Here is a 12,998-nt window from a genome sequence, read left to right as displayed (position 1 = left end):
TGGGCCATGACAGGACCCTGTGGAGTCAAATGGGAGGGCTCCCTAGGCACACCTGGAGTGTGCGAGGAGCTGGGACTCAGAGGGCTGGTTCCTTCCAAGCCTCTTCTTTCACCAGGTTGCCTCCAGGTATGGTCAGAATCTAGTGAGCTGCTGGAGCTCTTGGTCTCAGGTGCTAAAGTCTGCTAAACCAGACTGGTAAACCTCCACCTGTGGCTAGAAATCATGGGGTCTGCTAGGATCAGGGCTTGGAACTGTCCATTGGACTGTTTTTCGGGGTCCAGGAGACAGAATAGCTTGTGTTCACCTTCCACAGTCAGAATGAACCTGTCAAATCCCAGCCGTGAAGGACATAATGGGGTCACCTTACCTCCTGAGGTCAGGACAGGGCTGGGCTGAGCTGAGAGGGTGGATTTGCTGTAGAATCCTAGGAGAGAAGGAAGCACCATGTTAAATGGGGCTCACACCTTCCGCATCATCCCCCAGGGCTGGGCTGTGAGAAGGGAGACACCCCTGAGAGCCGAACCCCTTCCTGAATGCAGTGCCTGGGGCTGGGACCCCTGAGTGTCCTCTCGTCTGTCACCACCAGTTCCAGGCGGTCACTGGGTTCTGACAAGCCTGCAGGGCTGAGAAAGTGACAGCGATATCACTGTGCATAGTGCAGAAATGCATGGAAATAGGGGAAGAAAACATAACTCCTGCACTGACCCTGGGTCATGGGTGTTCTTTCTACCAAACAATTCTCTGCTTGGGCTTCCCTTTTTTTGTTACTATTTTCTAACAGTCTCCTCCACATCTCCCTGGATACAGCACTTGATTCATTTCTGCCTCCTCAGTGCCCCTTGTCTAGTTCTCAGAACCTCCCTCCTCCTCTTTCCATGGTCCTGCCCTGAAGCCTTAGGGACATTGGGTGGGTTAGCACTCCAACTTTGAAAGGAAAGCTAATCTTTATTTAAATAATCATCTGTCATCCACTGTCTGTGGCCAGGACTTAGCAGCAAATACAACTGGTGCCTTCCTCAGTTGGACCCTTTCCAATGAGGCTGACTGAGGGGTGAGCACACAAGTGCATGAGAAGTGCTAGGAGTTCAGCCAGAGTGCAATTAGAACCTGTCCTTTCTGCAGGAGGAGGATGGAAGAATCCTTGCTCAAAAGTATATGCTCTCACTTCTTCTATTCAGCATAGTAATAGAAGTCCTAGACACAGCAATTAGGCAATAAAAATACACAAAAGCACGCAAGTCAGATAAAAAGTGATATTGTCTCTGTTTGCTGACATGATTTTATATATAAAAATCTCTAAAGACTCAACCAAACAACTTTTAGAACTGATCCACGAATTTAGTAGAGTTGCAGGATACAAAATCAACATGCAGAAATTGGTAGCATCTCTATATACTAAAAACAAACTATCCAGAAAGAAATCAAAAGAAAAATTACACTTATAATAGCTAAAAAATTACTTAGAATTAAATTTACCCAAGGAGGTTTAATATCTCTGCACTAAAATCTTTATAACATTGATGAATGAAATTGAACAAGACGCATATAAATGGGAAGGTGGCTTATGTTCATGGTCTGCAAGAATTAACATTGTTAAAATGTTCATATAACAATGAGAACACATGGACAGAGGGAGGGGAACAACACACACTGGGACTTGTAGTGGGAGGGCAGAGGATGAAGGGAGGGAGAGCATTAGGAAAAAGAGCTAATGCATGCTGGGCTTAATAACTAGGTAATGGGTTGATAGGTGCAGCAAACCACCTTGGCACAAGCCTACCTATGTAACAAAGCTGCAGGTCCTGTACATGTGCCCTGGAACTTTAAAAAAAAGTTCATACCTGCAGACTCAATGCAATTCCTAACAAAATTCCAAGGTCGTTTTCCACAGAAATAGAAAAACAATCCTAAAATTTGAATGGGACTACAAAAGGACCCCAAATAGCCAAAGCAATCTTGAGCAAAGGGAAGAAGGGGATATCACACTATGGAATCCCCAAATATCCTACAAAGCTACAGCCAGGAAGACATCATGGAACTGGAATAGAAACAGGTTCAGTGATCAGTGCAACAGGGATGAAAGCAAAGAAGGAAACACACACATTTATGGTGAATTGATCCGCAACAAAGTTTCCAAGAACAAGAGAGGGCAGTCCTTTTGAATAAATGGTCCTAGGAGAACTGAGTCTCCATGGAGTGTGGAGGTCTGGGTCCTCCCTGGGCTAGTGGATGGCCAGAGCAGTATACACGCTCGGCTCAGCTGAACGTCCCCTTTCCTGGGAGGAAGAAGGCTTCATTATTTTCTGTTTGAGGGTAAGCTGTGCAGCTGGGCATAGGACACATCCTGGGGATATTCATATGAAGAAGAATGAAATTGAACCCTTATCCCATATACAAAAATGGGTGGGAGAAAAGCTTCAAGACGTTGGTCTGGGCAAGGTTTTTTGGATATGGCCCTGAAAACACAAGCAACAAAAGCAAAAATAGACAAAACGTGTGGCTTCTAAACAGCTTCTGCAAACAACAGAATGAAGAGACAACTCAGAAATGGGAGAAAATAGTTGCAAGCTGTATACCTGATAAAGGGTTAATATGCAAAAATATGTAAGGAACTAAAACAACGCAACAGCAAGAAACCAAAAACTACTTGAAACATGGGCAAAGTAGCTAAACAGGCATTTCTCAAAAGAAGACATACAAATGGTCAGCAGCTATATGAAAAGGTGCTCAGACAAAAGCTTTGTCTTTTGAGATGATAATTTTTCATTCCTTTTGTTAAAATACTGAATTACATTGATTGAGTTTTTGAAAATTAAGCTATCCTTGCTTTTCATAAACAAAATTAAAGGATAATAAAAAACCAGTGTGGTCATGATATACTGCCTATTTTATAGAGACATGAATCTTACTTGTTAATGTTTGTTAAGTGATTTATATTTCTGTGAGAGATCTTCTATGACTTTCCCATTCTGTAGTTTCCTTGTCAGGTTTTGGTATCAACTTGTTCCTAGTCTGATCAAATGTATTTGTGTAAATATATACAAAATATTCTCAGGGAAAATTTATGCAAGTTTGTGTGTGTGTGTGTCTGTGAGTTTCATGAGTGCATAAGAGTTTGAAAAAACCACCAACAAACCTTGCTGAAGTGGCATTTACTTTGTGGGAACATTTTTGATTACCGGATCAATGCATTTTATATATGTTTATGTATGATGATTCAGTTTTTCTATTTATCCTTATGTTCATTAAGTAAACTGTAATTTTGCATATTTCATCTATCTCATCTACATTTTCTGTTATGTCAGCATAGAATTGCTGACAGTTTTCTTTCACCTCTGTAAAGCTGTGTGTAGGGTCTATAGTGCTGCCTCCCATTTTGTTCCTGTATGGAAATGGATGCCTGCTCTTTTTTCATTTTTATTTTTCTCATTGTGGCCAAGATTCATGTATCATTAATGTTTTCAAGAATAAACATTTTGACTTTATTAATTTTTCTCTATTTTTTGTTTGTCCTCATTAGAAGCTCCCATTTTCCCATGTCATTGGTTTGATGTGTAATATTTACATGATCATTCAATTTAAAACATTGTCTGACTTCTGTTTTGTTTTATCAGTTAACTCATTGTGAATTGAGAGGTCTGCTACTTTATTTTGATAATGCAGGGATATTATTTATCTTTGCAGAATCAGGTGACTCCCAACGTTCCTGCAATCTTCTAGTGGTCTGTGTCAGGGGTCTGGGCTGGCTGGGGTTCAGTGATGTCTACTGGAGGCAGCTTCCATGCCTTCTGGGGTCCTGAGTCTCCATGGCTTGTGGGGTCTGGGTCCCCCCTGGATTAGTGGATGGCCAGAGTGGCATAGACACTGGGCTCAGCTGGAGAGGCCCCTTCCTGGGATGGAGGAGGCTCAGTTGCCTTCTGTCTGAGGGTCAAGCTGTGCAGCTGGGCATAGGTCACATCCTGGGGGGCTTCAGATGCAGCAGCCTGCAGTGGGGGAGAGTGAGAGGGAAGGAACGTGGTGGGGGTGGGGGGGCCTGGGGGCCTGGAGAGGAAAGGACCAGCCTGAGTGTCCATCTGTCTGTCCTCTTCTGCCTGTGTGTCCTTTGTGTCCAGGAATTCCTCGGACAGTGGGGAGGGAGGAGAGGCCATTTCTCTCCTAGGTCTGGAGTGTTTCGCCGGGGCATACGTCACTGCCTGGGGGTCTTCATCACGTGGGCTCAGCTGGAGAGGCCCCTTCCTGGGATGGAGGAGGCTCAGTTGCCTTCTGTCTGAGGGTCAAGCTGTGCAGCTGGGCATAGGTCACATCCTGGGGGGCTTCAGATGCAGCAGGCTGCAGGGGGGAGAGTGAGAGGGAAGGAACGTGGTGGGGGTGGGGGAGGCCTGGGGGTCTGGAGAGGAAAGGACTCACCTCAGTGTCCATCTGTCTGTCCTCTTCCGCCTGTCTGTCCTTTGTGTCCAGGAATTCTTCGGACAGTGGGGAAGGAGGGGAGGCCATTTCTCTCCTAGGTCTGGAGTGTTTCACCTTGGCATACGTCACTGCTTGGGGGTCTTCATCGTGTGGGCTCTGCTGGAGAGAGACAGTGGTGGGGGGTGTCCTTGAATCCTCCTGACCCCCTGGAGTCAATTTTCCCCACTGTTCCCGGGGTGATCCGATTACATCCCTTTCCTGATGGAATCTCAGGGATGCCCTAAGGCCGTGGAGGGTCTGGCCGCTCCCTCCCTGTGGTTCTGGCCTCTGCTCCTCACTCTGACCTTGCCCATTTGGCTGCAGCCTCACGGGCCTTCCTGCAAGAGCTCGCTGCTGCCTCGGGGCCTTTGCACGGCTGTTTCCTCTGCCTGCAGGGGCTCGTCCATTAGAGGATCGTGTGGCCCCCTCCGTCCAGGCTTCTCAGATGACAGCTGAGCAGACAGCCCTCCCCTTCCATTCAGACTGGCCCCACTGCCCCACACTCTCTGCCCTTTCCCTGGTTTATGTTCCTTACAGCACATTGCACCCCTGGACACAGTGCATTCATTTGCATTTTGTCTCCCACCATGAGGTGAGCTCAGGAGGCGGGGGCGGCTTTCCTCCCTGCTGTGTCTGCAGCTCCCCTGGGGAGCCCAATCCACAGTGAGCTCCCTGGGAACACTCGCTGGATGAATGAATGAAGGGGAGCCCAGGGGACCGAGGTGGTTCATTTATTCCTCATCCTCCTGATGGCTGGGGAGCGCTCTAACAACCAGAGGGCCAAACAGAGGATGAGGAGCAGGAAGGGGACCCGGGAGGAGGCCCACGAGGTCCCAGGACACCAGGAGAGAGTGAGGTCCCAGCAGGCGGGAGGCAGCGTGCTGGACAAGGAGGGGTCCACCGTGACGATGCTGAGAGCCGGGGGAAGGAGGACAGAGAAGTCCTGCAGGATTAGATCTGGCACCAGGAGGCCTTTGGTGCCCGGGACAGGGGCGGGGCCTCACCCAAGTGTCCATTTCCACCCTGTCCTCAGGCTGTGTGTTCTTCACGGCAGCATCTGCTGGGGTAGAGCAAGGGGTTCATCTCCTGAGAAGGTTCCCTGGGACCTCTCATTCCTGCTGGTCCCTGCCCTGTTCCCATTAGTGCCACTGCAACGCAGGGAGGGGCTGTGATGTCCCCGAGGTCCCACAGTGTGGGTTCAGACCACTTCTCCCTGAGTCCCTGACCAATCCTAGCCTGTGCTCCTGCCCCCATTGCTATTGAAATTTTGGGACCCCCAGCTCCACCCCAGGTGCACCCTCTCTGCCTCTCACTCACAGAGGTTTTCTCCCTGGACGTCAGCAGCTGGGCTGGACCTGGGGGGAGGATACGGGAGTGTAAGGGGCAGTGAGGTGGCTGTTGGGATGGGTGGGAGTCTGAGGTCTTTGGGCAGAATTACCTCCTCTGTAGGCCCCCGTCCTTGGGCTCTGGCTCTGCAGCCCCTGGAGGACGTTGGAAATCAGCCTGTCTCTGGGCTGGGGGAAGGTGGACAGAGTCTCAGCTCTGGGAACGTTAGAACCACCTGCCTTGCACATGCAACTCAAGAGGAAAGGAAACCTGAAAATACACTTGCAAGGATGTTTTAAATACTTTCTAAGTTTAGAAAAACTGAAAGAATAAAGCACTTCCATTACTCCCTCATTTATTTTCTTCTTTCTAGATTTTCTCACTGGGAATTTCTGGAGCAGAGTTTCTAAGCTGACCTCTCCTATCTGGAGTCCCTTTGGCTGGTGCCTTGAGCCCACCCTCCATCAGCCCACGGGTCCCCCAATTTCCTACTTACCCAATGTCCTGTGTTTTCCCTGATGCCAGTGTTGGAGGAGGAGGAAGAGGAGGAGGGAGAGAAGCAGGATGGAGACCACCAAGACCCCGATCAGTACCTCCCAGTGCCTTCTCAGACCTTGGGCGTGATGACATCAGGAATGGGGATGATGTCATTGATGTGCACACCTACTGTGTGTGCACCTACTGTGTGTGCTGGGTCTTTCTTTCAGTACCTTCAACCCTCACAGCAGTTGTGCAACCTGAGATTGCCACCCTCTCTCCACCCATTTCACAGATGCACAAACTGAGGCTCAGAGAGGGGAATCGCCTGCCCCAGACCCCTGCAGCCAGGAAGCGGCAGGGCTAGGAAGGAAACCCGGGAGTCTGACCTGCAGCCCTTGTTCCCTGCACCAGAGCCAAGCCCCAGAGTCGCAGGGAAAGAGCCTGACTGTCTTGAACCACCGCCCTGCTCCCCTCCCCTGCCCCAGGTCACCGTCTCTGCTGCAGGTGGGACAGGACGGGCCCTTGTGGAATCGGGTCTGGGAGGTTCCCTGGGAGGCCTCCTCTCCCAGGAGGGCACAGCTGGGAGTCAGAGCTGAAAGGAACTTTCCCACCCGCAGGCCTCTCTCCTTTACACTTGGAGAAACTGAGGCCCATGCAAGGGAGGGGCCTGTCTACATCACCACCTCCAGAGGAGCCTGAACCTAGGACAGAACCCACCCCTGCCTCCTCGGGACCCTGCCCACCTCCCACTCAGAGCCCCTCACTCACCACTGTGGGGGCCTGACCGTGTAGGCATGAGGGGCTGGTCCTCAGGGCCTGCTGGGTTAGAACAGGGATGTGAGGGCTGGGGCTGCCCTGCTCCCCACATCAGCTCGGCTCCCCGCAACATCTCCTTCAGCCTTGACCCCCTCACCCCTCACCAGCCCAGCCTCAGGGCCTTGGGAGCCTGTGGTGCCTCCCAAGTCGCTGCCCGACTCCCACATCCGTGGAAGCAAGCCCAGCTGAGAATTGGAACGAGGACTTAGATCCACTGAGCATGTCTTGAGACAGGCCTTGGGCTTTGGAAACTCTCTGGACAGAGGCCTCTGAGACTCACCAGCTGTTGAGACGGACCTTGTGGGTGAGGGCCTGGGACCCTCCAAGGATCCTGGGTAGAAGGACAAGAGGAGGGTGAGAGTCTGGGGTTGCCCCTGGGTCTCCACATCAAATTGAACCTCTCCCTATATCTGCCCTGCAGCTTCCCAAGGACCATTTCTCTGCCCACCTGGCACCTTCTGGACCCTAGGTGAGGGAGAAGAGCATGGGCATGCCTGGGAGGGCCCCTGTTGTCCTCCTCCCCTCTGAGGGCTGAGCCCCCACTGGCTGAGCCCCTCTCCCTCCATCCCTGCCCAGAGCTCTCCTGGCAGCAGGGCATGAACTGAGCCACTGAGCTCAGAGAGGACAGGGTCAGGAGCCTCACCTGAGACTATGAGCTCCAGGGGGTCACTGGGGTGTGACAGCAGGTAGTGGGAGAAGCCGTGTGAGCTGAAGCACCTGTAGGTCCCCCCGTGCACTGAGGTCACAGGACTCATGGGGAATTCACCCTGGTGCTGCTGAGCTCCGTGCTCTGATCTCAGATGCAGTAGGGGATGGGCTGCCCGCTCCTTGATCAGAAGGAAAGTGTCCATCGGGCTCCGTGACTGACACAGCAGGGTCACGCTCTTTCCTGAGGTCACAAGAGGACTCGGCAGGGCTGAGAGGGTGGGTTTGCTGTAGGCTCCTAAGAGAGAAGAAGGCACCATGTTAAATGGGGCTCCCACCTCTCACATCATCCCCAGGGCTGGGCTGTGAGAGGGAGACACCCCTGAGAGCCGACCCCCTTCCTGAGGGCAGAGCCTGGGGCTGGGACCCCTGAGTGTCCTCTCACCTGTCATCACCAGCTCCAGGGGGTTGCTGGGCTGTGACCAGCCTTCAGGGCTGCGATAGTAACAGCGGTATCTCCCTGCATAGTCCTCTGTCATGGATGGGATGGAGAATCTGGCCTTGTTCTTGGGCTCCAGTGGGTTCTGTCTGTCCCAGGGTGCTGGGCTTTCCTCTTTATCCAGACGGTACTCCTGAGCCTCCAGGGTCCCCTGACACCAGATGGTCACAGAGTTCCCCCAGCTGATCACAGAGCCTGGCTCAGCCCAGAGGGTGGGTTTGGGGAGGGGCCCTGGAAGAAAATCAGAGGCTGGATCCCAAGACCTCCCTCAGCCCTCAGATCCCAGCTCTCAGCCCCAGGACCCCCCCGTCATCCTCATCAGTCACCCAGAACTGCTGTCTCCTCCCCCAGCTGCCCATGGGTGGCCCCTTGTCCCAGTGAGGAGGAGGGACCTGGGACAGCTGGGGACAGACTCACCTGCCTGCACGTGGGTCCTGGGGCCCAGACTCAGCCCTGGAAGAGAGTTCCCTGTGAGGGATTTGCCCCGGAAGACTGAGCAGGTCCTCTCTTTACCCTGAGATTTTTTTTTTTTTTTTTTTTTTTTTTAGACGGAGTCTTGCTGTCGCCCAGGCTGGAGCGCAGTGGTGCGATCTTGGCTCACTGCAAGCTCCGCCTCCCGGGTTCCCGCCGTTCTCCTGCCTCAGCCTTCTGAGTAGCTGGGACTACAGGCGCCTGCAACCACCCCCGGCTAATTTTTTGTATTTTCAGTAGAGACAGGGTTTCACCGTGTTAGCCAGGATGGTCTCGATCTCCCGACCTCGTGATCCGCCCGCCTCGGCCTCCCAAAGTGCTGGGATTACAGGCGTGAGCTACCACGCCCGGCTACCCTGAGATTTTTGAGTCTCCTAAAGAACCAGGGCCTGGCTGTGAGGCAAAGTTCCTCCAAGACTCGGGTCTCCCCTCCCCCTCTTTAAATCTCACCGAGGCAGAGCAGGGCCGTGAGGGTGGGGATCATGGCGTCTCCTCCGAGGGGCCCCAGCTGTGCAGATGGTTGAGTCCTCAGTGCCGGCAGGACAAAGAGACACACAGGGTGTGGCCGCTTGGAGGCTGGGTCCTTCTCGTCATGGGGTTGTTCCATCAGCAGCCCACAGGAAGGGAAACTGCCCTCATTTGAACCCCAGCCTGGCTTTCATTTCCCCAGGGCTAGGGCTGGGGCAGGCACCAGGTTCTCTGCAGACATTTCAGACAGAAATGGGGTCTCTCTGATCCCAGCCTGCTGTCTGCCTGATCTTAATTCCTCTCTTGACCAAACATCAACCCATATGTATCGTGTGTTTGCAAAGTGCCTGACACTGGGGGTACATCATTGAACAAGTGAAAAAAAAAACACCAAAAACCTGCATTTTCAGAGTACAGATGAACCATAAAGCTTCCTTTTGCTGCCATAACAAATCACCACAAGCTTAGTGGCTTCACATAATATAGGTTTATTAACTTACCGTCCCGGAGGTCACAAGTCCAAAATGGGTCTCCCTGGGCTAAAATGAAGCTGCTATCAGAGCCGTGTCCTCCTGGAGGCTCCAGGGAGAATCTGTTCCCTCGCCTGTTCAAGCCTCTGCAGGCTCCCGCATTCCTGCCTCTCAATTCGCTCCAACCTCAAAGCCACCAGTCCCGTTATCTGCCCCCTGCTTCCATGCACTCACCTCCTTCTCTCACTCTGACCCTCCTGCCTTCCTCTTTCACTTACTCAGCCCCTTGTGATTACATCAGGCCCACCTGGATAATCTCCCCAACCCAAGATCCTTGACTTAATCACATCTGCAAAGTCCCTTTTGCCACATAAGCTTCCCCAACTCACAGGGTCTGGGGCTCAGGAGGTGGACATCTCTGGGAGGTCACTATTCTGCCTCCCACAGGACTTCAGGGACTCCTTTAGCCAAATCTCACATAGAGCACTTCTCTGCGATGACGGAGAGTGGCTGGGCATGCCAGTCGAATGCTTGGTGGGCCAGTACGCAGCCAGGTCATGGTCGGCTGCTCATGTCCCATGGGACCTTCCCACTTGAGGCCAAACATTCCATCTCCACCAGAGCCCGGTAGACACCTAAAAACTGTGTCGCAAAACAAAATGCATTCTCTGCAGCGCTAGCACGATGTAGCTCCAAAATATGTATATATTTTTTTCTTTTCTGAGACGAAGTCTCGCTCTGTCGCCCAGGCTAGAGTGTTATGGTGTGATCTCAGCTCACCGCAACCTCTGCCTCCTGGGTTCAGGAGACTCTCCTGCTCTAGCCTCCTGTGTAGCTGGGATTACAGGCACCCGCCACCACTCACAGCTAATTTTTGTATTTTTAATAGAGATGGGGTTTCACTATGTTGGCCAGGCCGGTCTCAAACTCCTGACCTCAGGTGATCCGCCCATCTCAGCCTCTCAAAGTTGCTGGGATTACAGGCATGAGCCACCACGCCCAGCCAAGCATAGATTTTAAATGTTTTCACAGATGTTAGTATGTGGAGTGATGGACATGTTAATTGTCTTGATTCCATCATTCCACAGTGTATACATTTATAACACATTGTACCCCATAAATATATATAGTTGGTGAATTAAATATTTAGTAAAATTATTTTGAAAAGGAAAAAAGCCATAAATACATAACAAGCAAGCAAAAAGGCCAGATAGCTTCAACCCTTAGATCACTGCCTGTGTTAGCTTCAACCCTTAGACAGCTACCTGTGTAAAACACTTCAGGTGGCCAGCTCTCAATAATCATCCATTTGAGTGGGCACATCCTGCAATGATCTGGAATTGTAGTCTGTCCTAGATGGTGACTAACCATTTTCTGTCTCTGTTCTTCTTAAAAGGATGAGAGGACCTTCTAACTTTAGAACTGAAACATAGGGTGGGAGGGGAAAGAGGAAGCAGAAAAAACAAACCCCAAATTAATCGTATCTAATGGTCAGGAAGGCAAAGAAGGAGAGGCTTGCAGGAGGCTGAAAGTCAAAGTGCCGGGAAACGCATGAACACCACTGCCTTCAGGTTTCCAAGCACCTGCTTTTAGTACCTCATTCTGTATCCTTTTGGGTCACTCTCAGAATCACGGGACAGTATCTCATTTCGAGGATTTCCATGTGTCTCTCCACATTTGTGTGTAAGGACCTTATTGGAAGCTATTTCAGCCAAAGCTTGATGCGTCTGACAGTCGCTGGGGAAAAAGAAACTCCCAGAAATGGGGACTAGAAAGCCATACACATATTGGCGAGTATCTCCTGTTTTGGCGGGAAGTTCTGGATGGTGATTTGCACATTATCAGAGATCCTGGTGTGGACCTGTCCATATTACCTGCTGTAGTGGTGTCCGCGATGCATGCCGATTTCAGAAATTCCTTTCCTTCTCTCTTTCATAAGGGAACCCTATTCCCTTAAACTTGGTTCCCAAATCAGTTACCTGCACTCATATCCTTGTCTTAAGTCCTGCTTTCAGAGTAACCTGTGCTAGGCAAGGACTGGAAAATGCCAGGAGGTTTTTCGATGTCATCACCCCTTTTCTAACCGCTCAACATGCCTTGCCTTTACCAGTCCTGGACTTCTTGTATTTTGCTTCTTTTTTTTTTTTTTTTTTTGACAAGGTGACACTCTGTCATCCAGGCTGGAGTGCAGTGGTGCAATCTTGGCTTACTGCAACCTCGGCCTCCTGGGTTCAAGCAATTCTCCTAACTCAGCCTCCCGAGTAGCTGAGAGCTGAGATTATAGGCAGCTGCCACCACACCCGGCTAATTTTTGTATTTTTAGTAGAGATGGGGTTTCACCATGTTGGCCAGGCTGGTTTCGAACTCCTGACCTCAGGTGATCTGCCCGCCTTGGCCTCCCAAAGTGCTGGGATTACAGGCGTGAGCCACCGCGCCCGGCCTCATTTTGCTTTTGTATTCGTGCACTCACCACTCAGTAAATCTTATCCATCCTCACTTAAAAAACATTTAAACATGTCAACCTGTGGCCATGCCAGGACACAAGAGATAAAGGCGAGCAAAGCAGATATATTGGATTCACAGTAACACAGACTTCATTTCAAATTACCTCCCCTCCTAGAAAATCTAGCATCCTAGCAAAAATTAAGTTGATAAAATCACTATGCAAAAAGTTTAGAGATAGGACCAGTTCCGGGAAGGAAAGATTTAACGCAATAGGACAGGATAAAAGAAATACCCACTGGGTCCTGCACTCACCACCTGGGTGCAATAGTTCCATGTAGCAAACCTGAGCATGTATCCTCATATCTAAAATAAAAGTTGAAGTTCAAAAAATAAAGAAGAAAAAGAGAAAGCAATTGAGATGGAGGGTGGTGAAGAAGCTGAAGGAGAGGTCAGATGGTGATGATGAATTGGTATTATCTGAATGAAGGGATGCCTGGGGGCGGAGAGAGAAGCATTGCAGGAGGTCCTGGTCATAGGTATTCAAACGGGTGGATCCTAATGCCTTACAAGAAGTAAAAAGACCACAAGAGTCGTTCATTCATTTCCAAGTATATTTCACTCTAGAGTCAAGCTTTTGTGAGATACTGAAAACAGGACTTAGTTGGAGTGAATCATAAATTTCCATCTTAACTTGGGGTCACGGGTGTTCTGTGATTCATAAGAACCCATGTTTCATTGTTTCATTTTCTTTTTTTTTATTATTATACTTCAAGTTCTGGGATACATGTGCAGAACGTGCAGGTTTGTTACATAGGTATACACGTGCCATGGTATTTTGCAGCACCCATCAACCTGTTGTCTACATTAGGTATTTCTTCTAATGCTATCCCTCCCTCAGCCCCCCAGCCCATGACAGGTGCCAGTGTGCGATT

The 12,998-nt window shown here is 50.4% G+C and overlaps 1 protein-coding gene across 8 annotated transcripts; it reads right to left on the bottom strand.

The window, feature by feature from the left end:
* Positions 1-3,458: 3,458 nt before the first annotated feature.
* On the bottom strand, positions 3,459-9,834 carry LILRB4 (leukocyte immunoglobulin like receptor B4). 8 transcript variants are annotated; one of them, XM_055103195.2, is made up of 12 exons: positions 9,134-9,834; positions 8,630-8,665; positions 8,159-8,443; positions 7,712-8,011; positions 7,349-7,399; positions 7,021-7,071; positions 6,269-6,385; positions 5,885-5,960; positions 5,764-5,801; positions 5,451-5,506; positions 4,408-4,566; positions 3,459-3,983 (listed from the first exon to the last, which is right to left on the bottom strand). In XM_055103195.2, exons 1-12 carry the CDS (start codon positions 9,288-9,290, stop codon positions 3,837-3,839), a joined length of 1,473 nt encoding a protein of 490 aa, XP_054959170.1. In that variant the 5' UTR covers positions 9,291-9,834; the 3' UTR covers positions 3,459-3,836. The 8 variants fall into 8 exon arrangements, with proteins under 8 accessions (XP_054959170.1, XP_054959176.1, XP_054959177.1 ...); XM_055103201.2 differs by having other exon boundaries at positions 5,451-5,503; positions 7,021-7,068; XM_055103202.2 differs by having other exon boundaries at positions 4,408-4,563; positions 5,451-5,503; positions 7,021-7,068.
* Positions 9,835-12,998: the final 3,164 nt, after the last annotated feature.

The sequence above is a fragment of the Pan paniscus genome, chromosome 20 (genome assembly GCF_029289425.2).
Source record: "Pan paniscus chromosome 20, NHGRI_mPanPan1-v2.0_pri, whole genome shotgun sequence".
Taxonomy (NCBI): domain Eukaryota; kingdom Metazoa; phylum Chordata; class Mammalia; order Primates; family Hominidae; genus Pan; species Pan paniscus.
The sequence above is the reverse complement of the archived record's forward strand: the minus strand, read 5'-3'. Positions and strand labels throughout refer to the sequence as shown.

Coding starts and splice junctions, on each gene's coding strand:
- LILRB4 (XM_055103195.2), bottom strand. CDS start 9,290: ATGGAACAACCCCATGACGAGAAGGACCCAGCCTCCAAGCGGCCACAC. Junction 5,961..6,268: donor GGGAAAACACAGGACATTGG/GTAAGTAGGAAA, acceptor ACCTTCCCCCAG/CCCAGAGACAGGCTGATTTC. Junction 5,507..5,763: donor CGTCCAGGGAGAAAACCTCT/GTGAGTGAGAGG, acceptor GCTCTACCCCAG/CAGATGCTGCCGTGAAGAAC.